At 48.7% G+C, this 22,554-nt stretch overlaps 2 protein-coding genes across 13 annotated transcripts in view; both read right to left on the reverse strand.

Annotated features, from left to right (window-relative positions):
- Positions 1 to 36: 36 nt before the first annotated feature.
- On the reverse strand, positions 37 to 19,336 carry LOC131422399 (phosphorylase b kinase gamma catalytic chain, liver/testis isoform). 8 transcript variants are annotated; one of them, XM_058569607.1, is made up of 12 exons: positions 17,586 to 17,624; positions 10,989 to 11,093; positions 10,818 to 10,895; positions 10,312 to 10,424; positions 4,817 to 4,992; positions 4,487 to 4,541; positions 3,329 to 3,394; positions 3,082 to 3,245; positions 1,154 to 1,244; positions 901 to 1,054; positions 703 to 828; positions 37 to 602 (listed from the first exon to the last, which is right to left on the reverse strand). In XM_058569607.1, the coding sequence occupies exons 4-12, from the start codon at positions 10,404 to 10,406 to the stop codon at positions 309 to 311; spliced, it is 1,221 nt and encodes a 406-aa protein (XP_058425590.1). In that variant the 5' UTR covers positions 10,407 to 10,424; positions 10,818 to 10,895; positions 10,989 to 11,093; positions 17,586 to 17,624; the 3' UTR covers positions 37 to 308. The 8 variants fall into 8 exon arrangements, with proteins under 8 accessions (XP_058425590.1, XP_058425585.1, XP_058425591.1 ...); XM_058569602.1 differs by lacking the exons at positions 10,818 to 10,895; positions 10,989 to 11,093 and adding an exon at positions 18,819 to 19,332 and having other exon boundaries at positions 17,586 to 17,756; XM_058569608.1 differs by lacking the exon at positions 10,818 to 10,895.
- A 73-nt stretch (positions 19,337 to 19,409) lies between these two features.
- SRCAP (Snf2 related CREBBP activator protein) overlaps positions 19,410 to 22,554 on the reverse strand; it is a 35,520-nt gene continuing 32,375 nt past the window's right edge. For all 5 annotated transcript variants that reach the window (XM_058569597.1, XM_058569594.1, XM_058569598.1 and 2 more), the window contains one exon: positions 19,410 to 22,494. In XM_058569597.1, coding sequence (XP_058425580.1) covers positions 19,804 to 22,494 — 2,691 coding nt within the window. In that variant the 3' untranslated portion in view covers positions 19,410 to 19,803. The remainder of the gene's footprint in view (positions 22,495 to 22,554) is intronic.

The raw sequence follows: 22,554 nt of genomic DNA on the forward strand, positions 1-22,554 counted from the left end.
TGCTGAAGCCAGACACCAGACATAGGGCACTGGCTCTACCTGGCAGGTAGCAGATTTTATTGCATACGTGGCACAGGCAGCACTGACAAGGCCAGGCGTGGCCTTCTGAATGGCTCCTTTCCACTTTAGCTTTGACCACAAAGCCCTGGCCAACGGGGGCAGGGTACAGGGCTGGTCCATATGGTAGTATGATCAGTGGTGGGCCTGGCCAGGGAGAGGGACCTGAGGCCAGAGCCCAGAGGGGCTGGAATGATAAAAATCCTCCTCTTGGAGAGTCCTGCTTTCTGGGATCTCCCAGGGCTGACGTGCTAGCCCAGCACCAGCATGGCCTCGTCCTCGGTGATAGTAGCTGGAACCCCCTCCTCTTCAGGGCCCACGACGGGAAAAGACCCAGGGGGCTGGTGCTGGAAGAGGGCTGCTCGGTTCTGCTGCTCACCCTTCTTCACCCAGTGCCCATACAGCCGGAAGGCACAGCTGTCGATGAGGCGCCGCACTGGCCGCAGTGCATAAGGGTCCCTCAACAGTGCACTCTTGGTCAGTGGCCGGACACGGTGGATGCTTAAGGCCACTCGTCCAGCAGCCAGCACTGTCCACACTGCCACCTGGGAAGGGGGAAAGTGTGAGCTCCAGTGGAGCATCCACCACAGGAAAAAGATCATGAGACAGAGGGGCAGGCCCAGACCCTGATGCTGTGGGGCTTACCCGGAACCGCTGGCGGGGGGTGAGGATCCAGGCTTGGCTGCCTTCACAGCGCTCAAAGAAGGGGTGCTGGAGGGCTTGCTCAGCTGTCAGGCGCTCCTCAGGATCCACTTGCAGCAGCTTCGAGATCTAGGGCAAACCCCAGAGCATGAAAGACAGCTCTTGGGCCTCCCTCCTTGCCCTCTCATGGCCCCAGCTCACCAGGTCTTTGACGGTGTCTGAACGGTCATCCCACTCGGGTGAACTAAACTGGTACTGGCCCTCCATGATCATGCGTAACATCAGGATCTGGCGCCGGTGCCAGAATGGTGGCGAGCCCGCCAGGAGTGTGAACAAGATCACCCCGCAGGCCCACCTGGGAAAGAGACCAGAGTCAGGCATGCCTAGGCGATGGGCAAATGCAGTGAAGTCACAACACCCAAAGGAGGAGGGAATGGGGAGACCAGAAACTCACAGGTCAACCTCCTTGCCGTAGCCTGGGTGGGTTTCGTCCATGGAGCATTTAAGGATCTCTGGTGCTAGATACCCTGGGGTCCCACACAACTCTGGGGAAAGAGGGCTGAGATTGATGGCATGCCACCAGCCCCCTTAACACCAGACTCCTGCTAGAGCCTCAACACTGCCAGGGCCACAAGGGTTCCTGTTCTGCTCCTTCCTGCCCTCTGCCAAGTCTCAGTATCAGCCCCTATCCCTGCTGAACAACTCAAATACCCAACAAGGCTCTTGGTGGCCCTCCTGGGAAAACCTGATTTTTGGATTGACTCCAAGGGCCTACCCAACTGTATCATTTGCCTCCTCCAACCCTCCAGCAGAGCCAACCTACCCCCCCACCCGTCACACAACTTGTTACCATGTTTTCACATCCATAACACACATGGAAGACAAAACTTAAATCTTTTCTGCATTCCTTTCTGCCCAAATCTATTCGTCCTCCTATAATCTCTATTCTGGTTAGTGGAACGACCACTCAAACCAAGAACGAGTGGGAATATGGGATTTCTTAAAGTACATACTGGGTAAGTCCCTTGTGTAAAACCCTTCCCTGGCTCCCCATCAGGACCTCAGGATCAAGTCTAGACTCCTACAGCACAGAGCCCTCCATGACTTGATCTAAGCCTGTATTTTTAGTTTCTTCTACCACTTCAGGCACCAATTCTTCCAATCCAGCAGTTTCCAAACAACTGTGTCCCATGGCACACTTCCAGGAAATCTTAATAGGACTGAATTGAAAATGACTCTTGGGAAATTCATTCCTAGAGCAAGTATTTATTAAATGCCTACCGTGTACCAAGCACCACACTAGACATAGTGGTGAATTAGATGTCCCCTTACCAAGCTCACTGTCTACCAGAAAGCAAACGAGAAATTGAATAGAGTAAGACATGTGTCATGAAGGGAATAAATAACAAAAAGCAGGGGATCTAACCTGACCTGGAGCTTTAAAGTGAAACCTGAATATCCAAAGCCATGAGAGAGGGTGGAGTGAGCAGAGGCAAAGAAGATTCCAGAATGGGGAAAAGTATAATGTGGAAGCCCAAAGGGAAACAAAGCACAGCATCCACAAGACGTGTAAATCCACAGGTTGAAAGCATGAGTTCTGGAGTCAGACTGCCCAGCTACATGACCTTCAGCAAGTCACCCCACCTCTTTAAAGCCCATGTATAAAATGGACACAGAAACATTATCTAGCTCAAAGAGCTGTTGAAAGGATCTAGAGAAATAAGCGATGCAAAGACTCAGTGTGATGCCTAGCTCACAGTAAGTGCCTAGTAAATTTTGGCTAGTAATAAGTCCAAAGTAGCATATTAAATGCTCTGAGTAGTCCCATAGTTGAACTTTGTTTAGTTTTCCATTTGCACTAGAAATATTTCTGTCACGACAAATGTATTAACATCGGGTGAGCATGAGTCCCAGGGCACCAGGTGAGAAATGCTGTCTAGCAGCATCGGGCTCTTCATAGCACCTAAGCTGCACACTGTGGTCTTGTCTCTGCCAGACCCCAAACATGCAGCTGAGCCCTGCTATCCCCCTGCTCCCTCTTTCCTCCTGGGACAAGCCTGACCTTCCAAGGCCCAACTCCGGAGCCCCCTCCTCTGTGGATTCCTCTGGCTGAATCAAGTGCTCCTTTCTCCTTGCTTCCCCTGCATGGCTCTTTGCCTGCTGTGTGCCACTATCTGCTCACCTGTCTGTCTCCATCCTCTCCAGTCAGGAAGCCTACTCTGAGTTGCACACAAGGCTTTGCACCCAGAGGGTACTTGGCAAGTACTCACTGACTTCTCCCCTTTCCATGGTACCTAGGACTCAGTTCTCAGACACAGCCAACCAGCCTCAGGCCTGGGTCTCCTTCCCTCCCAAGCCTCTTAGGGCACCAGGTCCCCTCACCTCGAAGCTTCTTGCCAGGTTCCAAGTGGCAGGAGAACCCAAAATCTGAAAGTCGGATCTGCATATTGTCATCTAGGAGAATATTCTCAGGCTTCAGGTCTCGGTGCACAATGTTGTTGGCATGGAGAAAGCTCACTGCTTCCAGCAGAGACCTCATGATGGACCTAGGGGAGGCGCAGTCTCCTCTGCTTCTCCCTGCCCCGCCCCACTCCCTGCTCACCCCAGGGGCTGCAGGCTCAGCCATTACCTGGTTTCCTTTTCTGAGAGGGCCACCTTCTCTGTGAGATAGTCAAACAGCTCTCCCTTCCGCATCCTAAGGGATAGTAGGGTTTGGGAGGTAGGTGCACCTCACAGTGCGGGCTGAGAAAATAAGCCAGCGCTCACAGAAAATACCGTGGAAGAGGCTGGTAAAGAGAGATTCCTCTGTGGACAAACTAACAGGTCTCAAGACAGCACTCCAAGAGTAAACTGGATGCCAGATGCAGTTTGGCCCAGTGGATTGGCCCAGTTGAAATATTTGCATTGTATCATGAGGGGGCTAGTTTAGCAAGAATAAATGCCTTCTTACAGGAGGTCTTTGTTTTCTGAGAATAACTACTCAAGAAAGCCCTTTTTAAGTGAATCTATTTAGACCATGAACCAAAATTTCAGTCAATAGTGGCAAAAAAGTTGAGTAGGACGTATTTTGAATTTTGCTTATTTTATCTTGTCTTTAAAAATTGAGGTTATCATTGCAACTCTGCATCAATCCTTGAAATAAAGAACACAAAAGGTGTTGTTTTGGGGAGTATCATTGTTCTGTAAAGCTGCATGATGGTATAACAGACACTTCCTACCTTCCCTCTGACTTTTGCAGAGGGTCATTTCTGTATTAAGACTTTGTGAATTTTTTCCAAGGGCCTCTCTTAAATATTTAGTATTCAAACCATTCTCCTTTGAAGTACCTTTTCAACTAGTTTGTATTCTATTGTATAATATCTGACATTCAGCTTCAGAATGACCAGAAAAAGAATTGATGGGCAGAGACAGACACCAGTGTGTAGGATGTTCAACAACAGGAGACTGGTGGGAGAGAATTTGTTATAAGTGGGCAGCTCGTGGATGAACACTCCCTCTTAAAACAGCCTTTTCTTCCCTGTTAACCTTATAACCATGGGTGACTGGGATAGTGACCCCTTGGATCATGAAAATCCTTTGTATTTGGCTGGTCACTATTACTCTTGAAGAACTTGCCTCAATCAGGGCACCTAGGGAGAGGGGCCACAGCCATGGGCTAGCAGGCAGGCCCTAGCTGGAGCAGAGGAAGGTGTGAGCAGGGTGGTCTTCAGCCCACTGTGCTGTAAGGCTGGAGCCATGCATGGAGGTGAGGAGGAGGCTTCTCAGCTCAGGGCAGGGAGATACTCACAAGTCAAACACCAGGAACATGAAGCTAGAAGACTCGTAGGAATCGATGAGAGTGACTAGGGAAAGAGGCAGAAAGGCAGAGAGACAGAGATGGAAAGGAGCAGATGCATATTAAAGGGGCTTTTCCCCCTGAGACAGCAGTGGGCTATTACTGGGAAGGAAGGAGAACCAAAGGAGGTGGTAGGGACCCAAAGGCTGGCCACACTTTGAGGTGGAGCAGAGCCAGGAGGAAGGGAGCAGAGTCGTGGAGGCAGTGTTGGGGGAAGTGGGCTGTGGGCAGGGCCAGCAGGAGGTGGTTGTCAGCCAACAAGTGCAGGGAATGCAGCCTCACTGATGTGGGGGTGGCCGGCGACCTGGCGAAGGATGTGTGTCTCTCGCCGCGTGGCTTCTCGCACCTCCTCCAGCTGCTCAGGACTCAGTCGCTCAGCTGTCACCTCCATGATCTTCACCGCAAACTCATGGCCAGTAGCTCGATGAACACAACGGCGGACCACAGAGCTCACTCCTCTGCCAGAGTCAGAAAACGCACAAGTCAGGGCCTCCTGCTCTCTCGTTTCCATGCAGAGTGGATCCTCAGCATCCTTTTAGCCACTGCCCCAGACTCTGAAGACCCATCCGGACAATGAGGCAACCTCCCGAGGAGCTCACCCTGGCCTACAGTAGCTTCACAGTAAGCTCAGCAAGCAACCTGGGTATCCAGCAAGGTGCAACACAAAGCTCAAAGGAAAGGCAGGCAGGGGTCAAGATTCGAATCCAGTTTCTGCCACCTCCTCCATGGCTAAGCCTAGCCAAGTCCTTTCCACATTGAGCCTCAGAACCTGCCCCTTGCCCTGGAACCCCACAAGGCGAATGTGGGAAGAAGTGCTCTAAGTCTCCCTGCAAATTTTACTCACACTTCCCTGATTACCCCCATCCAAATGCCAAAGTTCCCCTACAATACCTCAAGTGTAGGAGGCTCCAAATAAATACTAGGCCATTGGGTGGAAGACCAAAGTTGAGAATTAGGAGACCTTGATTCAGGCCCCAAATTCACCACTAATTAACCTCCAAATGACCCACTGACATAAGGTTTCTGGACTTCCACTTTGCCAGCTCTGAAATGTGGCCAACAAAACCTTGAAGGGACGCTGAAAGACAATAATGAAGTAGAGACAGGAAATCCCATTTGGCATCATAAAGAGAAAGTCCTAGACAAGGATTTCCTTGCTTGGGCTCTGTCACCAACTCTATATGACCCTACAAGTAGGGTCAGGCTAAGATGCAAATCTCTCCAGGATCTGGCTTCACACCACATTTCGTATGCTAGTTCCCTGGCTGCCCTTCATATAACCTTACTGCTGTGCTCTTGTGGCCTCTTTGCCATTTGGAATGCCTGTCACCCACATCTCTGGTTCAATCAAGGGATGCAAACTATTGACCCTCTGGCCAAACACAGCCCACAGATGTGTTACGTTTTGGTCAATGCATTGTTCTTTACAAATCTGCATTCACATTATCTTAGGTGGGACAGGAACCCTCCAGCTGCCACAATACTCACCACTTCCTACTGTCTTACTTTTGGACACTTCTCAGTTTTAATTTCCTGCACAACCACTAAGGGCATCTGAGTTTGAGGCCCCTGGTCTAATTATTATTCATCTTTTAACAAACCTGAGAATCTGATGCAAGCAGGACACCTCTACCACATATATACAACATTTTTACAATTTCAGGGGATTCAAAGACCCTTTGAAGCCATCCAGCAAAGAACCCTTTCTTTAAGGCCGAACAGCTCTTTGTTTATTCTCCAGTAGGAAGGGGCCACTTCCTTCTCTGGCATCCCACAGCATTTCACCTGTAAGAGCATTCACTCGTTTTTTTTTGTTTTTTTTTTTTTAAATAATGTCATTTATTTATTTTTTTCCCCCAAAGCCCCAGTAGATAGTTGTATGTCACAGTTGCACATCCTTCTAGTTGCTGTATGTGGGACTCGGCCTCAGCATGGCCGGAGAAGCGGTGCGTTGGTGCGCGCCTGGGTTCCGATCCCTCAGCGGAGCGCGTGCACTTAACTGCTAAGCCACGGGGCCGACCCTAGAGCATTCACTCTTAGTTAAGCCTTCCCACTATGTATCACGACTGTCTATGTGGGAAACCCAGGTTTTGGACTCGGAGTCCAAATTCTTTCTACTGATACACATTGTTCTCTGCCCATCCCTTAAACGTTTCTTTTTTTTTTAAACGTTTTTATTTTTTATTTATTTATTTTTATTTATTTTTTGTGTGCGTGAGGAAGATCAGCCCTGAGCTAACATCCATGCTAATCCTCCTCTTTTTGCTGAGGAAGACCGGCTCTGAGCTAACATCTATTGCCAATCCTCCTCCTTTTTTTTCCCCCAAAGCCCCAGTAGATAGTTGTATGTCATAGTTGCACATCCTTCTAGTTGCTGTATGCGGGACGTGGCCTCAGCATGGCTGGAGAAGCGGTGCGTCGGTGCACGCCCGGGATCCGAACCCGGGCCGCCAGTAGCGGAGCGTGCACACTTAACCGCTAAGCCACGGGGCCGGCCCCCATCCCTTAAATGTTAAGACTTCCCCAGGATCTCTTCCTTGGCCTTGTTCTCAGGCTATATACACTCTCCCTTAGTAATCTTATCCACCTCCATGACTTCCAACTTCATGCCCAGATGTCTCTCTTAAGTATCAGGCCAACAAGTCTTACTGAAGATCACTTCCTGAGGGTCCTAGAGACATCTCACATTCATCATGACCACTGAACATCTCTTCTTCCCCTGAAACTAGCTCCTCAATCCATATTCTCAATCTCAATTAATGGCAATGCCATTCAATCAGACTCCCAAACTAGAAACCTTGGTACCATTTTTGGCTTTCCTCTCCTTCACAATCCACCACATCCAACCAGTCCAGTCCATTCTGCGTACCTCTCAAAAGTGTTTCCTACTACTCCACTCCCACAACCACAACAGCCTCCTCACTGATCTCCCTGCTGCCAATCTCAGTCACTGCAACTCACACTGCTTCTAGAATTAGCTTCTTAAAACAGTCCCAATCATGTCATTCGCTGCTTAAAAACTTCCAGATTAAATTCTCTACTAAGTTGTATGTGTTCCCTCATTCCTTAGTAGGTACCCTAGAGCAAATGTCCACTTTTAAATGACACCTAATACTTGTAATCTTATAGTTAACTGGAATGCACTAAAAATTTTCGTTTTCTTTCCATACTGCACGCCTATTACCTACAAGATAAAAATCAAATTTCCAGAATGTGCCAAACTCTTTTAAAACTTCAGGCCTTTATACAAGAAGAAATAATAATTACTTTCGGGGGAAAGTAATTTAGTGAGAGCGTGCAGGTAATTTACTGTACAGGAAAAAGAGAGAAAAGAGAGGAGCGAGACAAGGGATGATGCTACCACAGTAATCTCGAAATGAGATAAGCATCCCACCCTCTGATCTGCCTTCTCCAAAACGGGTATTTCTGCGGCCCTTGGCAGTGGAACCACTGCTCTTCCCTAAGGGTTCTTCCTAGCCTTGGTGAATCCTCCCTTATCTGGTCCGGAAACCCCACAGCAACTCAGGACTTGGATCTCAGCTCTCTTCATTTCCCAATACTCTCTCTCCTTGGGACCTCCATCCAGTCCCAGGGGATTTAAATGCCAACTATGTACAAATGACTCCTGTTACACTGTCTCAAGCCTTGATTTCTCTCCAGAATTCCTGATTCCAACGGCCTTTCTGACATTTCCATGTGATATCTAAAAGGAGTCTTAACAAATCTAATGGTCACACCCCTGTCTGCTTTCCTGGCCTTAGCACATTTGTCACAGCAGACCATGCCAACCTTCTAGAAGCACATTCTTCTTGTGTTTTTCTTTCTAACTCACAGATGGCAGCTCCTTAGTCTCTGTGGCTGGCTCCTCTTTCTCTAACCCCTTAATAGTGACACAACCCAGGGCCTGACTCTAGGTCCCTTTCACTTCTCTGTCTATATTCTCTCCCCAACTACTATCCATATGCCACTGCCTCCCAAATTTATAGCTCTAGCCCAGCTCTCTCCCTTGAGTTCCAGACTCTTATACCCACTTGACAGCTCCAGTTGGGTATCTCAAACTTAACATCTCCAAAATGGAACTCTTGACTTGCTCGCCCCTCCCCATAACCTGATCCTCCCTCAATCTTCTTCATTTCAGTAACCGGTACTCAAACACTCAAATCCAAACTTCAGAAGTTATTCTTGTTTTCTGCCCTTTCCCTCATGGTCCATATCCAAACTTTCAGGAAACTGTATCAAGTCTCCCTTCAAACTATCACCTCAATCTATCCACTTCTCTCTATCTCTACCACCACCACTCTAGTCTAAACCATCAACATCTCTAGCCTGAATGAATTAGGCCTCTGTGCTTCCATTCTTGCCCCTCTCCCATCCATTCTTTACACAAGAGCCACAATAATCTTTTTTTGGTGACAAAGACTGGCCTTGAGCTAACATGTGTTGCCAATCTTCCTCTTTTTGCTTGAGGAAGATGAGCCCTGAGCTAACAGCTGTGCCAATCTTCCTCTATTTTGTATGTGGGACGCCTCCACAGCATAGCTTGATGAGTGGTGCTTAGGTCCGCGCCCAAGATCCAAACCTGGGAACTCCAGCCGCCAAAGTGGAGCACGTGAACTTAACCACTACACCACTGGGCCGGCCCCCAAAATGATCTTTTTTCAAATGTAATAACACACCTGTTTTGAGCACTTACCATGTGCCAGGAAGTGTTCTAAGAGAATCATATTAACTCTTTCCATTTCTCACAGCAACCTACAAGGTAGGATCTATTTTTATTCCCAATTTACAATGGAGAAACTGATGCATAGAAAGGTTAAGTTCCTAGCCCCCAAATCACGGAAATGTAAATCAGATCATGTTACTACCCTGTTTGAGACCACCAGTTTCACTAGAATACAGTTGAAATTCCTTATCATGGCCTAAGACCCTATATAATCTAACCTCTATTTACATCTCCGATTTCATTTCCTACACTTCTTCCCACCCTTACACATTCGAGCTGCTATGATCTTCTTGCTATTGCTGGAATAGGTCCTTTCCCGCCTTGAGCCTTTGCCCTCTGCCCAGAATAAATCCTTCCTCAGCTCATGACTTGTTCATTTTCATCCTTCAAGTCTCAGTTCCATTAATTACTCTTGTTCCATCACCCCATTTATTTTCACCCTAGCACTTGTGTTGATCTTTATCTTGTTTTCATGTTTATTGTCTGTCTCTACCACTAGAATATAAACTCCAGGAAAACAGAAACCTTGTAGGTCTTGTATCCCCAGTGACTAGCACAGTGCACCCAACACACTGCACCTTTGATGAGTAAATGTAACTGCCACTGCCTCGACAAGTGAGGCCTTCCTTCTATTCTCCACATGCAGAACTTCCTACCCATCCTTGAGGACCCAAATATCACCTCTTCTGGGAAGCTGTGATTTTCTGAGCCCCCACAGCACTTTTTACACAGCCTGATACTTTTTGAATGTTCATGTGTCTCTTTTAGTCACTTCACTTGGAGTACCTCCAGGGCATGAACATTTCTTCTACCCTCCATGTGTTTAGCTTTTCGTCTAGCACACAGTAGGTGCTTCAACTATGTTTGCTGAACACATAAGTGAATGAATTTGTGAAAAAATGAGGGTTGGCCCAGAATAAGAGTCTAGTCACCAAATGTTCCTCCACTACCACTGACCCTTCCCATTTGGAACTATACAGCTCTCAGATGGAACTGTCTATCCCGGCTAGGACCTGATCTCTCTGGACCTCCGTTTCCTTGGCTGTGGCCTCACCTGCCAATGACGTCCTTAGGGTCATACTTCTGATAAAACTCCTTGGCGGCGGCCCAGTCGGGCAACTCATCCTCCGGCCCCACGTCCAGCGTCATCCTGAAGGAGGTGGAGGCCTGTGTGGAGGAAACAGAGGGCACGGAGGCCCACGGGCTCTGAAAGGACACACATCGCGGCTCGCGCAGGCGCAGCCCTTGCGGCTGGGGCGCCAGGATCCTGGGGGATGGGGATGGGGTGGGGGAAGGATTGGGACTAGGGAGACCCCGCGAAAGGGCCTAGGAGGCAGGAAGGGCGGCAGGACAAGGAGGGGGGCGGGGAAGGGGAAGGGAAAAGGCGTGGAGGACGAAGGGAAGGGGCACACCGGCTGGCGGCTGTTGCTGCGCAGGCGCACCTGGGCGGGCGCTGGGAGGGAACGCGGGCTCTAGCGCAGGCTCACCCGTCCGGGCAGGGAAAGAAGCCAGGGTCCACGCGATGCCGCTCTGTCTGGGGGTTCGCCTCTAGTCCCTTACCTTACCCCCGGGCGGCACCGGCAACGACCTCGGGCCCCGCCCCCATCCTGTCCGCCAATGGCCGGCACCGCCTGAAAACTGAGGTTCAAAAACTCTTCCGATTGGAAATTGGTAGTCCAATAAGAAGCCGAGAGCCTCGAAGCTGGACCCGGCGTTGGAGCTCCGAGTTACCTGAGTGTGCGACGCTAGGGCGGGGCTTCAGATACGGCCAATTAGCGCACGGCATCTGCTGGAGCCAGCAGAGGGCGGAGCTTCTTGACTATTGGGGTTGGGGGCCTGGAACAGGACCCGGAAGTTAGGTTTACCGGGAAGCGTGACCTCTGGATAGCCGGGAGGCAGCACTCTCTGCTCCTCTGATTCCCTGGTTTGGGCAAGGCCCCTCAGTCTCCTCCCAACATCCCTATCTGAATTCGGCTCTTTTTTATATTAGCAATCTGGTCCAAAGCACCTGCCTTGAGGGGCAGACTCCAGCCCTTAAAACGCTCGGAGCACGCACCTTGGACCCCAGGTTGGCCACTTGGTGCGGACTTGGACGAGCCATGGCCCGTCAGCTAGAAGAGGCTTCCTTGTCCTGTGGCTGCCCCGACTCCTCTTGAATACCTCCAAAGCCCTAATGCTCACCATCTGGGGTTATACCTTTTCCCAGTCTTCCACTAGCCACTCCCAAAGGACTTGGGGAGTATCACGCTCTGTTCTAAGCCTAAGCCTACCGGTTGTAAGATTCTGCCAGGAGCAACTTACTTCATAAGCATTTTCAGTTCACAGTTCAACCCTGGCATTCACTTACTCATTCAACAAATATTTGTTGAGCGTCTAAGCGCTAGACTAACAGCAGTGGGGAAGAAAAAAGTCCCTACCCTTGTGGGGATTATGTTCCAGTGAAAGAGGCACAGAATGAATTCATTAATCTTCTAACTACTATCTTAGAAATGTCACTTTGAGATGGCAACCATATAAGGAGAGACAAACAAATACAAGTAACTCTTTTTTTTGTTTGTTTTTTTGGTGAGGAAGATCAGCCCTGAACTAACATCTGTGCCCATCTTCCTCTATTTTGTATCTGAGATGGCGCCACAGCATGGCTTGATGAGTGGTGTGTTATGTCCTCACCCGGGATGCGAACCTGCGGACCCCCAAAGCTGAGGGCGTGAACTTAACCACACCACCACCAGCCGGTGCCCCAAAAGTAACTTTTTAACTGAGTACTTTGGCTTTATACCAACAACCTAAAAACAAAATAATTGCAAAGAAATCTTGAACTTTACTTAGCAGGCTTGTTGTTTGGTAGGATAATGGGATAATTATTCTGAAATTGGGCAAGTGAATAAACATATTGATGTAGTTGGCAGCCAAGGTTCTTATTGTGGGAAAAGAGAGAAAAAACCTTATGACTGATTGAAATTGGAGGTATGATTTTAGAAACTGATTTAAAATAGATGAAATTAGGTATTTTCTAGCTCTAACCGCTGAAAGGGCTGAGAAACAACAACATCCCAGTAGAATGAGCACAGCTAGCGTCTAGATACTGATTTCAAAGTAACAGTCCTCAATAAAAGGAACCAGGGCTCCTCGGGAGAAGTGGCCAATTCTCAGGTGGAACAGAGAAAGGACAAGATGAGCCTGGAATAATTTGTGCCAGAAAGTAAGTGAAGAAAAATGAGGACTTATCAGAAGGACACAAAAACCAGGTTGAAGGGGTTTCCACTGGTCAAAATCAGGGACAAAAAGAATAAGACTGAGAGGGCCATGAGGGAGCCTCTTGATGTGCTAGAAATGTTCTCTTCACTTAGGTGGTGATTATATAGGTGTGTTTATTCACCAAGCTACACACTTAAGATCTGTGCACTTTACTGTATGTAAATTATACCTCAAAACATTTTAAGAAGGATAATGACAGTAATGGATATAACAAATTGAACTAAAAAACAATCTGAGACCATAGTGACACTAAAAATTGTAAACAAATAAATGAAGGAGAGGGGCTGGCCCCGTGGCTTAGCGGTTAAGTGCACGTGCTCCACTGCTGGCGGCCCGGGTTCGGATCCCGGGCGCGCACCGATGCACTGCTTCTCCCGCCATGCTGAGGCCACGTCCCACATACAGCAACTAGACGGATGTGCTGCTATGACATACAACTATCTACTGGGGCTTTGGGGGAAACATAAATAAATAAATAAAATTAATTGAAAAAAAAATAAATGAAAGAGAAAAAGACCTTCTTTAGAGTAGAATGCCAGCTAATAAACATAGAAAGAACGATAAAGTTAAAACATCAACTTTGACTCAACTCAACACTGACTTGAGCAAAACAGGTTTAAAATTATTGGTGGAAAATCTGCTGGGGAACAGCGTATTTATACAGATTATTTTTTAATTACAAAGGAAAAAGCTATCTTTACTTTGCAGAAATCTGACAGACACTACCTTAACCAAGTTGTCAATGTTACCACCACCAATAAGACGGCAGATCGACATCATATGCTTCTTGATGTGACACACTGAGGACACACAACTTATGTAGTATTTCTGCCAAAAATGCATAACCTGAATCCAATCATAAGAACTCAAATTGATGGGCCGGCCCCGTGGCTTAGCGGTTAAATGTGCACGCTCCGCTACTGGAGGCCCGGGTTCGGATCCCGGGCGCGCACCGACGCACCGCTTCTCTGGCCATGGTGAGGCCGCGTCCCACATACAGCAACTAGAAGGATGTGCAACTACGACATACAACTATCTACTGGGGCTTGGGGGGGAAAAAAAAGAGGAGGATTGGCAATAGATGTTAGCTCAGAGCCGGTCTTCCTCAGCAAAAAGAGGAGGATTAGCATGGATGTTAGCTCAGGGCTGATCTTCCTCACAAAAAAAAAAAAAAAAAGAACCCAAATTGAGGGACATTCTACAAACTGGCCTCGCCTCAAAAAGTCATGAAAGGCAAAAAAGAAAGGAGGAGAACAAACTAAAAATTTAAGGAGACTAAACATAAAACAACTAAATGCGGCAGGTCTTCCTCAGCAAAAAGAGGAGGATTGGCATGGATGTTAGCTCAGGGCTGATCTTCCTCACAAAAAAAAATAAATAAATAACAACTAAATGCAATGAGTGTTCTCACAGTGGACCCTAAAGTGGAAAAGAAATTGCTATAAAGCACGTTATTAGGACAACTGGCAAATTTGAATACGGCCTATATATTAGAGGATCATATTGTATTGATGTTAACTTCTCTAAATCATATAATTGTAGTGTGGTTATATGAGAGAATATCCTTGTTCTTAGGAGATAGATCATGAAGTATTTAGCGATAAAGGGCCTTCAACTTACCCTCAACTAGTTCAGCAATAATAATATGTATATTTAGAAAGATATAAAGCAAATGTGGTGAAATGTTAAAAATTATAAATCTAGGTGAAGAGTACACATGAGTTCATTGTACTATTCTTTCATTGTTCTGTAGGTTTGAAATTTTTTCAAAATAGTTAAAAAATAGCAAGACCTCATTTAATCAGTTTGGGGGAATGGGATATTCTCTTCTAGTAAACTGAAGCTGATTAATCAAATATCAGCTTTTAAAAAGTTTCTGTAAAACTATCTCTGAGTTATCCTGATGCTCAGGCAGCACCTCACACCAATTAAATCAAAATCTCTAGTGGTAACGTCCAGGCATAAGTACTTTTTAAGGCTCCCCAGGTGGTACCATTGTGAAGCCAAGGTTGAGAACCAGTATGGCTTCTATGTATGGCTTCTACCCATTGTTGTAATTCCAACCTCTGGGACCAAGAATGGATTCTCTTCACTTTTTCTTCCTGGAGCACTTTGGAATACTGAAGAAAACCATCATGTGCCTCTCCTTCCCCTTTAAGTGTGCAACAACTCTAATTCCTTTAGGTGTTCTGCTGGGCTCTGAATTACGGTGAAATAACCCAAAAATTCCATTCCCAGGGCACATGTACTCCAAGAGACATGTACAATAATGTCCACAGCAGCATGATTCATAATATCTCAAAACTGGAAACATTCCAAAAGTTCACCAACAGAAAATGAATAAATTGTAATGTTTTCATATAATGGAATACTATACAGTAACGAAAACTACAGCTACACCAAATATCAGTGACTCTCACAATGTTAAGCAAAAGAAACCAGACATAAAAAGAATACATATGATTCCATTTATATAATGTTCAAATGCAGGTAAAACTAAACTACATTGTTAGGAGTCAGAATGGTAGTTACCTGTGGGAAGAAAGGAAGGAACAGTGATTGGGAGGAGTATAAAGGAGGCTTTGGGGTGCTGGCAATGTTCAATTTCTTGACTGAATGATGGTTTTTCAGATGTTTATTTTGTGTTAACTTATTAAACTGTGTACTTGTTTTAGATATTTTCCTCTATGTGAAATACCTCACAATTTAAAAAATGTTTAAAATAGTATCATGAGGCCCAAGATAAAGGACATGAAAATTCATTATAATCTTCATATATAGGGTGGTGGTTGCTGTTATCCAAACCTTTCACTCTTCTCTCATCTCTGGAACCAAACTGTCTGGGTTCGATCCCAGCTCTGCCACTTACTAACTGTGTAACCTTGGGTAATCTGTGCCTGTTTCCTCAACTATAACATGAGAACAACAGTATCTACTATTGATTGATTGTGAGGACTGAGGAGTTAATAAATATAAAGTGGTTAGAACAGAGCCTGGAATATAGCAAGCACTCAATGAGTAGTAGCTACTGGACCACTCTTCCTCCCTGGCCTCAAGGGTCTCTGTTGATGTGTAAGGGAGAAGCTGGGATCTTTCCAAGAAGGAAAACTTTCAGAAGAAGGAAAAAAGAAAAAAAGAAGTCCTTTCCTTCTCTTGGAGCTCCTAGGTAAGGGGAGATACAGACTTCTGCCATCATCAGATGCCCAGTCTGGCTCTCATCAAGGGCCCAGGGAATAGCAGGGGAAGAACAATTAGACAGGAGAATTTCACCACTAAAAAAGCTTTTTATTACAAAACAAATTCTAATAAAACCAGGCCTGGTTTTCAACCCTACCTCTGCGTAGAGGCCCCTTGGACAGGGTGGGTTGAGGGGAATAGAGAATGGTGGGCACTGAAAGAACAGAGCAGGCTGATGTCCCCTCATCAGTTTCAGCTGCTGCCTCCTTTTATATAAAGGGCTAGAAGAGCTCTTCCAAAGCCCTTTGAGAGAGGCACCATCCTTCCAGGCAGGAAGGACCATTGCTGGCACCGGACCCTAGCAATGCCGCATTGCAGGATCCAGGAGGTCTTGGCTGACTCTCAGCAGAGGCCACCCAGGGTCACTCAGCCTGGGCGATGGCATAGGACACCAGCCACAGAAGGAGGGGGCCCAGAACGAGGACAGCAAGCCAGACCGCAAAGCTGACCAGGATGAACCTCCGGGCCCGGGCCCCCCAGTACACTGCCTCCTCGGACCGGCCTGCCTTATGCCGCTCTTCCGCCTGTGGGGGCAGGTTTTTGGTTAGGTTCTCCCCCTGCTTCTGCCCCAAAGTGCCCACTGCCCAACTCCAATCCTCCACGCTTGTCATGGCTTAAAACCTCACACCCAAACCCTATACCTCCCCTTCCAGTTTCTATCTCTCATGCCTCATCTGCACAGTGAGGTACCCACTTGGCTCTGCCTACTTTTCAGGGTGGCCATTGTTAGCTCACAAGATCACATACGGGAAAGTACTTTTCAATCTTCTTATTCCCCATCCTCTTCTACTCATCCCAGATTCATTCAGAATTTGGAATTCTTGGCAAGAAACAGTGAGCTATCGTGGAGTATTTCACTCGTGCCCCATCAAACACCACCCCATTCTCACTTAGCCCAATGGGCCTCATCTTTTTCATTATTAAGGATTTTTATGATTTTGCCCTAATGAAACTCAGAAATTCTTATGATGATACGAATACAGTTTCTGATTGTTAAAATAAAACTAGGGTTGAGAAAATTCCAGCATGAGGTTTAAGTTAGCCTGTGTGGCGTTTCAAAAGGTACATGTTGAGTTTCTGTTAGCTGTATTGAAATGGTGAAGCCCTCTCAAAAACCTTATAGCTTCTTCCAGACTCCTACAGATTGCTCTAATCACTGCTCAGCTGCCTCGAGTCATGCCCCTCGCAATTCATCCTCCACGTAGGCCTTGAGAGCAAATCTTACTGAAACACAAATCTGACCATGTCACTCTCCTCTGCAAAAACCCTTGAATGGCTCCCCAGTACTTTCAAGATCAACTTGAAACTCCTAAGCACAGTACTGGAGGCCCTTGGGAATCTAGGCCCTCTGGCGTCATCTCTCACTATTCCTCACTGGTCCAGTCATGCTGAACTAGCAGTCCAGGCCTTTGTACACACTGCTCCCTTTACCTGGAATGCCCTTTCACCTTTATTCAATCATCCTTTAAGGTTACTTTCTTATCACCTCCCCTAGGATGCCTTTCCTGTCACCTTCTTTACTATACACACATATGTAATTACACACATATGTTCTTCCCAGCTCCCAGAATACCCTGTGCTTCCTCTATCATAGTATTGATGAGCTACATTCCATTAATAATTATCCATTTTCACAACCATCTCTTTCATTAGATTGTGGGCCCTTAGATGGGCAGGTACCATGTCTTATTCTTATTTCTGGCACCAGGCCCATAGCCAAGCTATGACAGGTGCTTAGTAACTGTTTCATCAACGTAGATAGCTCAAATATACGAAACCATTGCCTTACTACACCCACCCACCCCCGGTTCCCATAGGAATTGCATTCCTCACCTTGATGGCAAACACAAGGGCCACGACTCCCAGGCAAGAGCAGCCACAGATAATGCTAGTAGCTGCCAAGTAGCGGAGGCGGAGCCAGCAGCAGCGGATGGGGGATGGAGAATGAGCAGCTTCCGTGTTGCTCACCAAGATCTCCACTGCCTTCTCCTCGTCCTCCATCACCTGTGGGCGATACAGTCAAGGTACTTGTAAGCCCAACAACTGAGCCCTTGGCCCGGCTTGCTCAGACTCTACCCCTCTCCTTGATCATGTCCTCTGTGGCCTAGCCCAACTCTCATGAATGCTACCTTACTGGGGAATTCCTCTAGTGACTCATAGACCAAGAGAGGAAATGTGTGGCTGGAATCCTTTTTCCTCAGCCTAAGATTCTGAGTCTTTAAAAACAAGCTGGTGTGAACATAGCATTATCTGTATTACTTACTGTTTTGACAAGTGGGGAAAATCAAATTGACAGATGCACGCTGAGCAGGAGAGAAACACAGAATCTCAAAAGCTGCTAGAAATCTGAGATTATCCAAGTCAGTGATTTTAAACTGTATTTCAAACGGCTCTAAAATTCTCTGGAGTTCCTCAGAGGCTGCCCCTGAATATTAAGGAGGGGTCAGAGAATGGCCCTGTACCCCACTTCAAGCAAAGCAGCCATTTCATGTGAAAACATGGTTCTGGATATGGGGGAAAGGAGAGAAAAATTACCCGTCCAAGCTCTCTTGATAGTTGAGGAAAACTGAACATCAGAAAAACCAGGTTTACCTCCCCAAATAGGGGCCTCCTTTGTTATGCTGACTCCCTGCCACCTCCTTTCTTCATTTTAACCCAGGCCACACAACGAAATCAGATTAACACCCCGAGTTCAAATGACCTCATAACCCACACAGAAACCTGCATAATGATGTCCTACTTAATCATTTCTCATCTATTTCTCAAGTCCTCTGAGCTCGGGCATCAAACCACCTTTCCACCCTCATCTCCAACCATTTCCCTACATCCTAGACAAAATGGAACCATTTGCAGTTCTCTGAACACAAGTAACAAAGGATAGAAACGGTGAAAGAGGCGAGGCAAGATAAGCAAAGAGCAAAGGATATGTGCCACAAAGCTGCAGGAGAGTGGGTATAAGGAAAGAACTCAGATGCTAGGTGAACACAAATACAGTTATCAGGGGAACACGAGAGGGTCTAAGGAGTTGAGACCAGAGAAAATGTAAAAATGAACAGGGGCTCTTACCTGGCTATAGGCTTTGAGGGACTGAGTTTCGGCTCCTGCCTCAGGTTTGATTTGGCTTGGGTGGAGATGGAGCTGAGTCAGGGCTCCAAGCCAAGCCCAAAGGTGGGGTTGGGTGGCCGGCCACTACCTGAAGAGCCCCAGGACCTCAGAAGGGGGTGTGGCTGACTCAAACCAGTTTGGCTAGATGGAGGAAAGCAAGGAAGGGCAAAGCATGGAGCAACTGGAGGTAGGATGTCTGCCTTCTGGAAAAGGAATGAAAGCACCTGAGCAAGTGGGCTAAAAGCGGGGATAAGTCTGAAGCATCAGAGCACTCTGAGACCAAGTCAGGGAACTAGTGGAAAAGAAGGGAGAAGAGAAAAAGTATGAGTCTGAGTGACTTGAAACTGAAACTTCAGGGAAAGGCACCCTACGAGGATTTAACAATCTTTCCTCTTCTTGGGTGGAGATTTCTGCCTCAAAGATACATAATTCTGGGTTAGAGATCAGGTACTAGAGTCTTGGCAAGAGCAAAAGAGAAGAGAAAAATGATGCCCAACTTCCCACCCAACCCTCCACCAGACCAGAAAATCAGAAGCCTCCTTACGCGGATGCTCATACAGAAACTAAGTTTATTATTTTTTCTTCTTAAAAAAAAAAAGAAAAAAAAAAAACTCATTTAGAGAAGCCCCTCTCCCTTCCCCTAAGGGTGGGGGGCTGTGAAAGATAGCTGGGGAATCAAGTACAAGGGGGTGGGGACAGAGACTATCTTGCCACCCTTAACACTGCCCAGCCATGTAGGGTGGAAGGGAAGGGGATATGTGAAGAGCCCCATTTTCATGACAACCAGTTGCCTACCCCCTACTTTGGTGGAAAGAAGGGAGAAGGCCCCTCTGTCTCCCTGGAGGCTTTCCCCCTCAAAAGACTTCAAGTAGTGGTTAACAGAGTCAGGCCTGGTCATGGAGGGAGAGGGGCCATGGCGGAAAGCCTAGGTGCAGGGGCTTCCCACTCACGTCTTGGCCTTGCGGCCTCTGTGACTAATGGTAGGGCCAGCCAGGTGGGGAGGGGCACTGCTACGCAGGATGCGCTGGTCTCCTTGGTTGGTAGCCCCACCAAGCCGGCGGGGGCCAGATCGGCGACGTGGTGTCCCATCCCCTTCCTCCTCCTCACCTGAGGCTGAAGCCTCAGACTCCTCTATTGAACCCTCAGGCCCCAAGGGACTTGGAGGCTGTAGGCGGCCACGCTTTGCCAACGCAGGACCCCCACCAACTGGGGCCCCTGCCCGTTTGCGAGGCACCTTCTCAGTCTCTAGTGGGGGGACTAGAGACCCTGGACGCAGCCGGGTCGAGCGCAGTTTTGGAGCCAATGAGACAACAGGAGATGTCAATTCTAACCCGCCAGGCCCACTATCTGCTAAATCCAGGTCATCCTGAATTACAGCCACCACCATGGACCCTTCACTCTTTCGTCCCCGCATTCCCTCTGCTTCAAGCCGTAAGCGGGCCAGGCGGGTGAGGGGGCGGCTTCCATCCTCATCAGAGGAACTACCCTCACTCTCCCCCTGGCCCTGGGGTTGCCGCCGCCTCCCCAATCCACAGCTCTCGACGACAGAAGAGCTATCACGGTCCAAGACAGGGAGTTGGCTGGGCCGAGGTGATGGTGGATTCTTGGGAGGTCGGCCCCGCTTCCGCTTGGGTGGGGATGTTGAAATGGTGAGAGTGGAGACAGTGTTGGCGACAGTAGCTGTGGGACAGGCTAGGAGCGGTGGGAGTGGTGGCAGGGGTGGTGGTAGCGGGAGTGGCTGTGTCCGGCTCTCTAAGTTGCCATCCCCTGGAGAGGAAATGGTCCCAGGAATGGGCAAATCTCGTGCCTTAGGGGGCCGCCCACGCCTTCTTTTCTCCACAGGTGATAGGACGATGGGTTCGGGTCTATGAATTGGCTGGGGTCCAACAGGCTGGGGCCCAGGAATAAGCTGGGGTCCCAGAACAGGCTCCGCAACAATAAGGGTCTCAGCCCCAGGGCCTGGGTCAGCCCCATTGGTTTTTCCCTTAGAGATGGATGAAGGTGCCTCATCCACCCCTCGCCCAGCATCTGCTGGAGACCTGTTCTTCTTGGGGGGCCTTCCCCTCCGACGTTTCACAGCAGGAGGGGTGATGGCAAGCAGTGCCCCTTCTCCATTCTCTGGGCTACCCTCACCAGTCACCCCCAGCTCAACGTGACGACGAGCTATGAAGGGCTGCTGGGTTGGGGTGGACAGTGTGGATGGGGGAGCAGCTTCACAGGGCCCACTGGTGGGAGGTGAGGATTCTGGCCCCGACATGCTGCGGGTAGATGGGCTTCCCGGGCTGGCACCAGTCTCAGAGACCCCAGGCACTAGGGTGCTGGCAGTTCCCCGTTGCTGTCGCCGTCGCCTCACTAGTTCCTTTTCCTCTACCACAGTCACTAGCCGTCCTGGCAGCTTGCGAAGCACTTTGGGGCCTGGAGATTGCCCTGGCCGACCAGCCCCCTGACCCCTAATTTCTACATCTGCACTGGTGCGACGCCGAGGGGGCCGGGCAGGCGAAGGACCCTCAGGTGAGGAGGTGGCTGAGGATGACGTTGATGGGGCTGCGACCTCAGCTGAAACAAGTTCTTGCGGCTTCTCAGGGCTAGAGGTTGGGGTTTGGGCCTCCACCAGTTCTTCTGAGTTCTTGTCAGCCTCCAATGGCTCCTGAAGTAGCTCATCAGATGTGGCTGAGGGTGGGAGCTCCAGTCCATTGCTCTCACTCAGACACGTGGGCACCTCCTCACCATCAGGCAGCACTGTGAGGATGGTCCCCTCGGCAGGCTCTGGCACCTCCTGCTCTTGACCGTTGGGGACGCTGCCAGCCTCCAGGGTTGGGCTAGGTGCAGAAGAGGTGAGAGAAAGGTTCTTCTCTGACATAGGCAGGATCTCAACAGCAACTGGTAACAGATCCTTACAGGGCACAAGAGTAAGTGGGGAAGTCTCAGAACTGGCCATATTGACCAGCTCCAGGGACTCGGTAGATGCCAATGCTTGTGCACAAAGCTCTGCCTCAGGCCCCAAGCCTACGGGGAGGTTGGTGACTGGTGGGGAGACGGGCACAGAAGGTAGACCAAGCAGGAGAGGGGAGGAAGGAGTTAAGAGAGACGTTTGGGCTGGAGGTGGGGTATGAGCTGGTGGAGGGGTACAGGCAGCAGCAGGGGTACAGGCAGAAGAACAAGAGGGAGGAATCTGTGAAGGAGGAAGTGGGGGAGAAGGCAAGATATGCACAGGAAGCATGGTTACTGGATTTGGGGCTGAAATGGGGATTGGGGCAGGGATCGGAACAGGGATTGGGGCAGGAATTGCAGCAAGAGCTGAGCCTGGAGTGGGTCGAGGCCTAGGCGCTGGTCGGGGAACTCGCTCCCTGGCAGGGCTGCAGCGGGGGGGTGTGGAGGTACTGCGGGTATGATGGGTGGACGTGACAGGAGTGTGATTTGCCCCTTGAGTCTCAGCCCGGGCTCCACGTAGACGCTCACTGACGCGAGTCCCTGGCCTTTCAGGGGCCTTGGCCTTCTTACTGCGCCGGTGGCTGCCTCCACTAGTCCCACAGGAAACCTCATCCCCAGCCCCTGGCCCCTCCTCCTCCTCTTGGGGTAGGCGGAACACCTCCTCCTTGGCTTGGTCCAGGTCCTTCCGAGCAGCTTCCACTTGCTCCTACCAACAACAGAGCCCAGAGAGTGGTCAGAGGGAGACAAGCAGGGTGGGGAGCAGGCA

Source organism: Diceros bicornis, chromosome 26, assembly GCF_020826845.1.
Source record: "Diceros bicornis minor isolate mBicDic1 chromosome 26, mDicBic1.mat.cur, whole genome shotgun sequence".
NCBI lineage: Eukaryota > Metazoa > Chordata > Mammalia > Perissodactyla > Rhinocerotidae > Diceros > Diceros bicornis.

Excerpts from the sequence above, each read along its gene's own strand:
- LOC131422399 (XM_058569602.1), bottom strand. The coding sequence starts at position 17,753 with ATGGAGGACGAGGAGAAGGCAGTGGAGATCTTGGTGAGCAACACGGAA. Across the intron at positions 4,542-4,816 it reads CGCCGGCCACCCCCACATCA|TCACTCTCATCGATTCCTAC; the intron begins GTGAGGCTGCAT and ends CTCTTTCCCTAG. Across the intron at positions 603-702 it reads CCCCCCGCCAGCGGTTCCGG|GTGGCAGTGTGGACAGTGCT; the intron begins GTAAGCCCCACA and ends CCCCCTTCCCAG.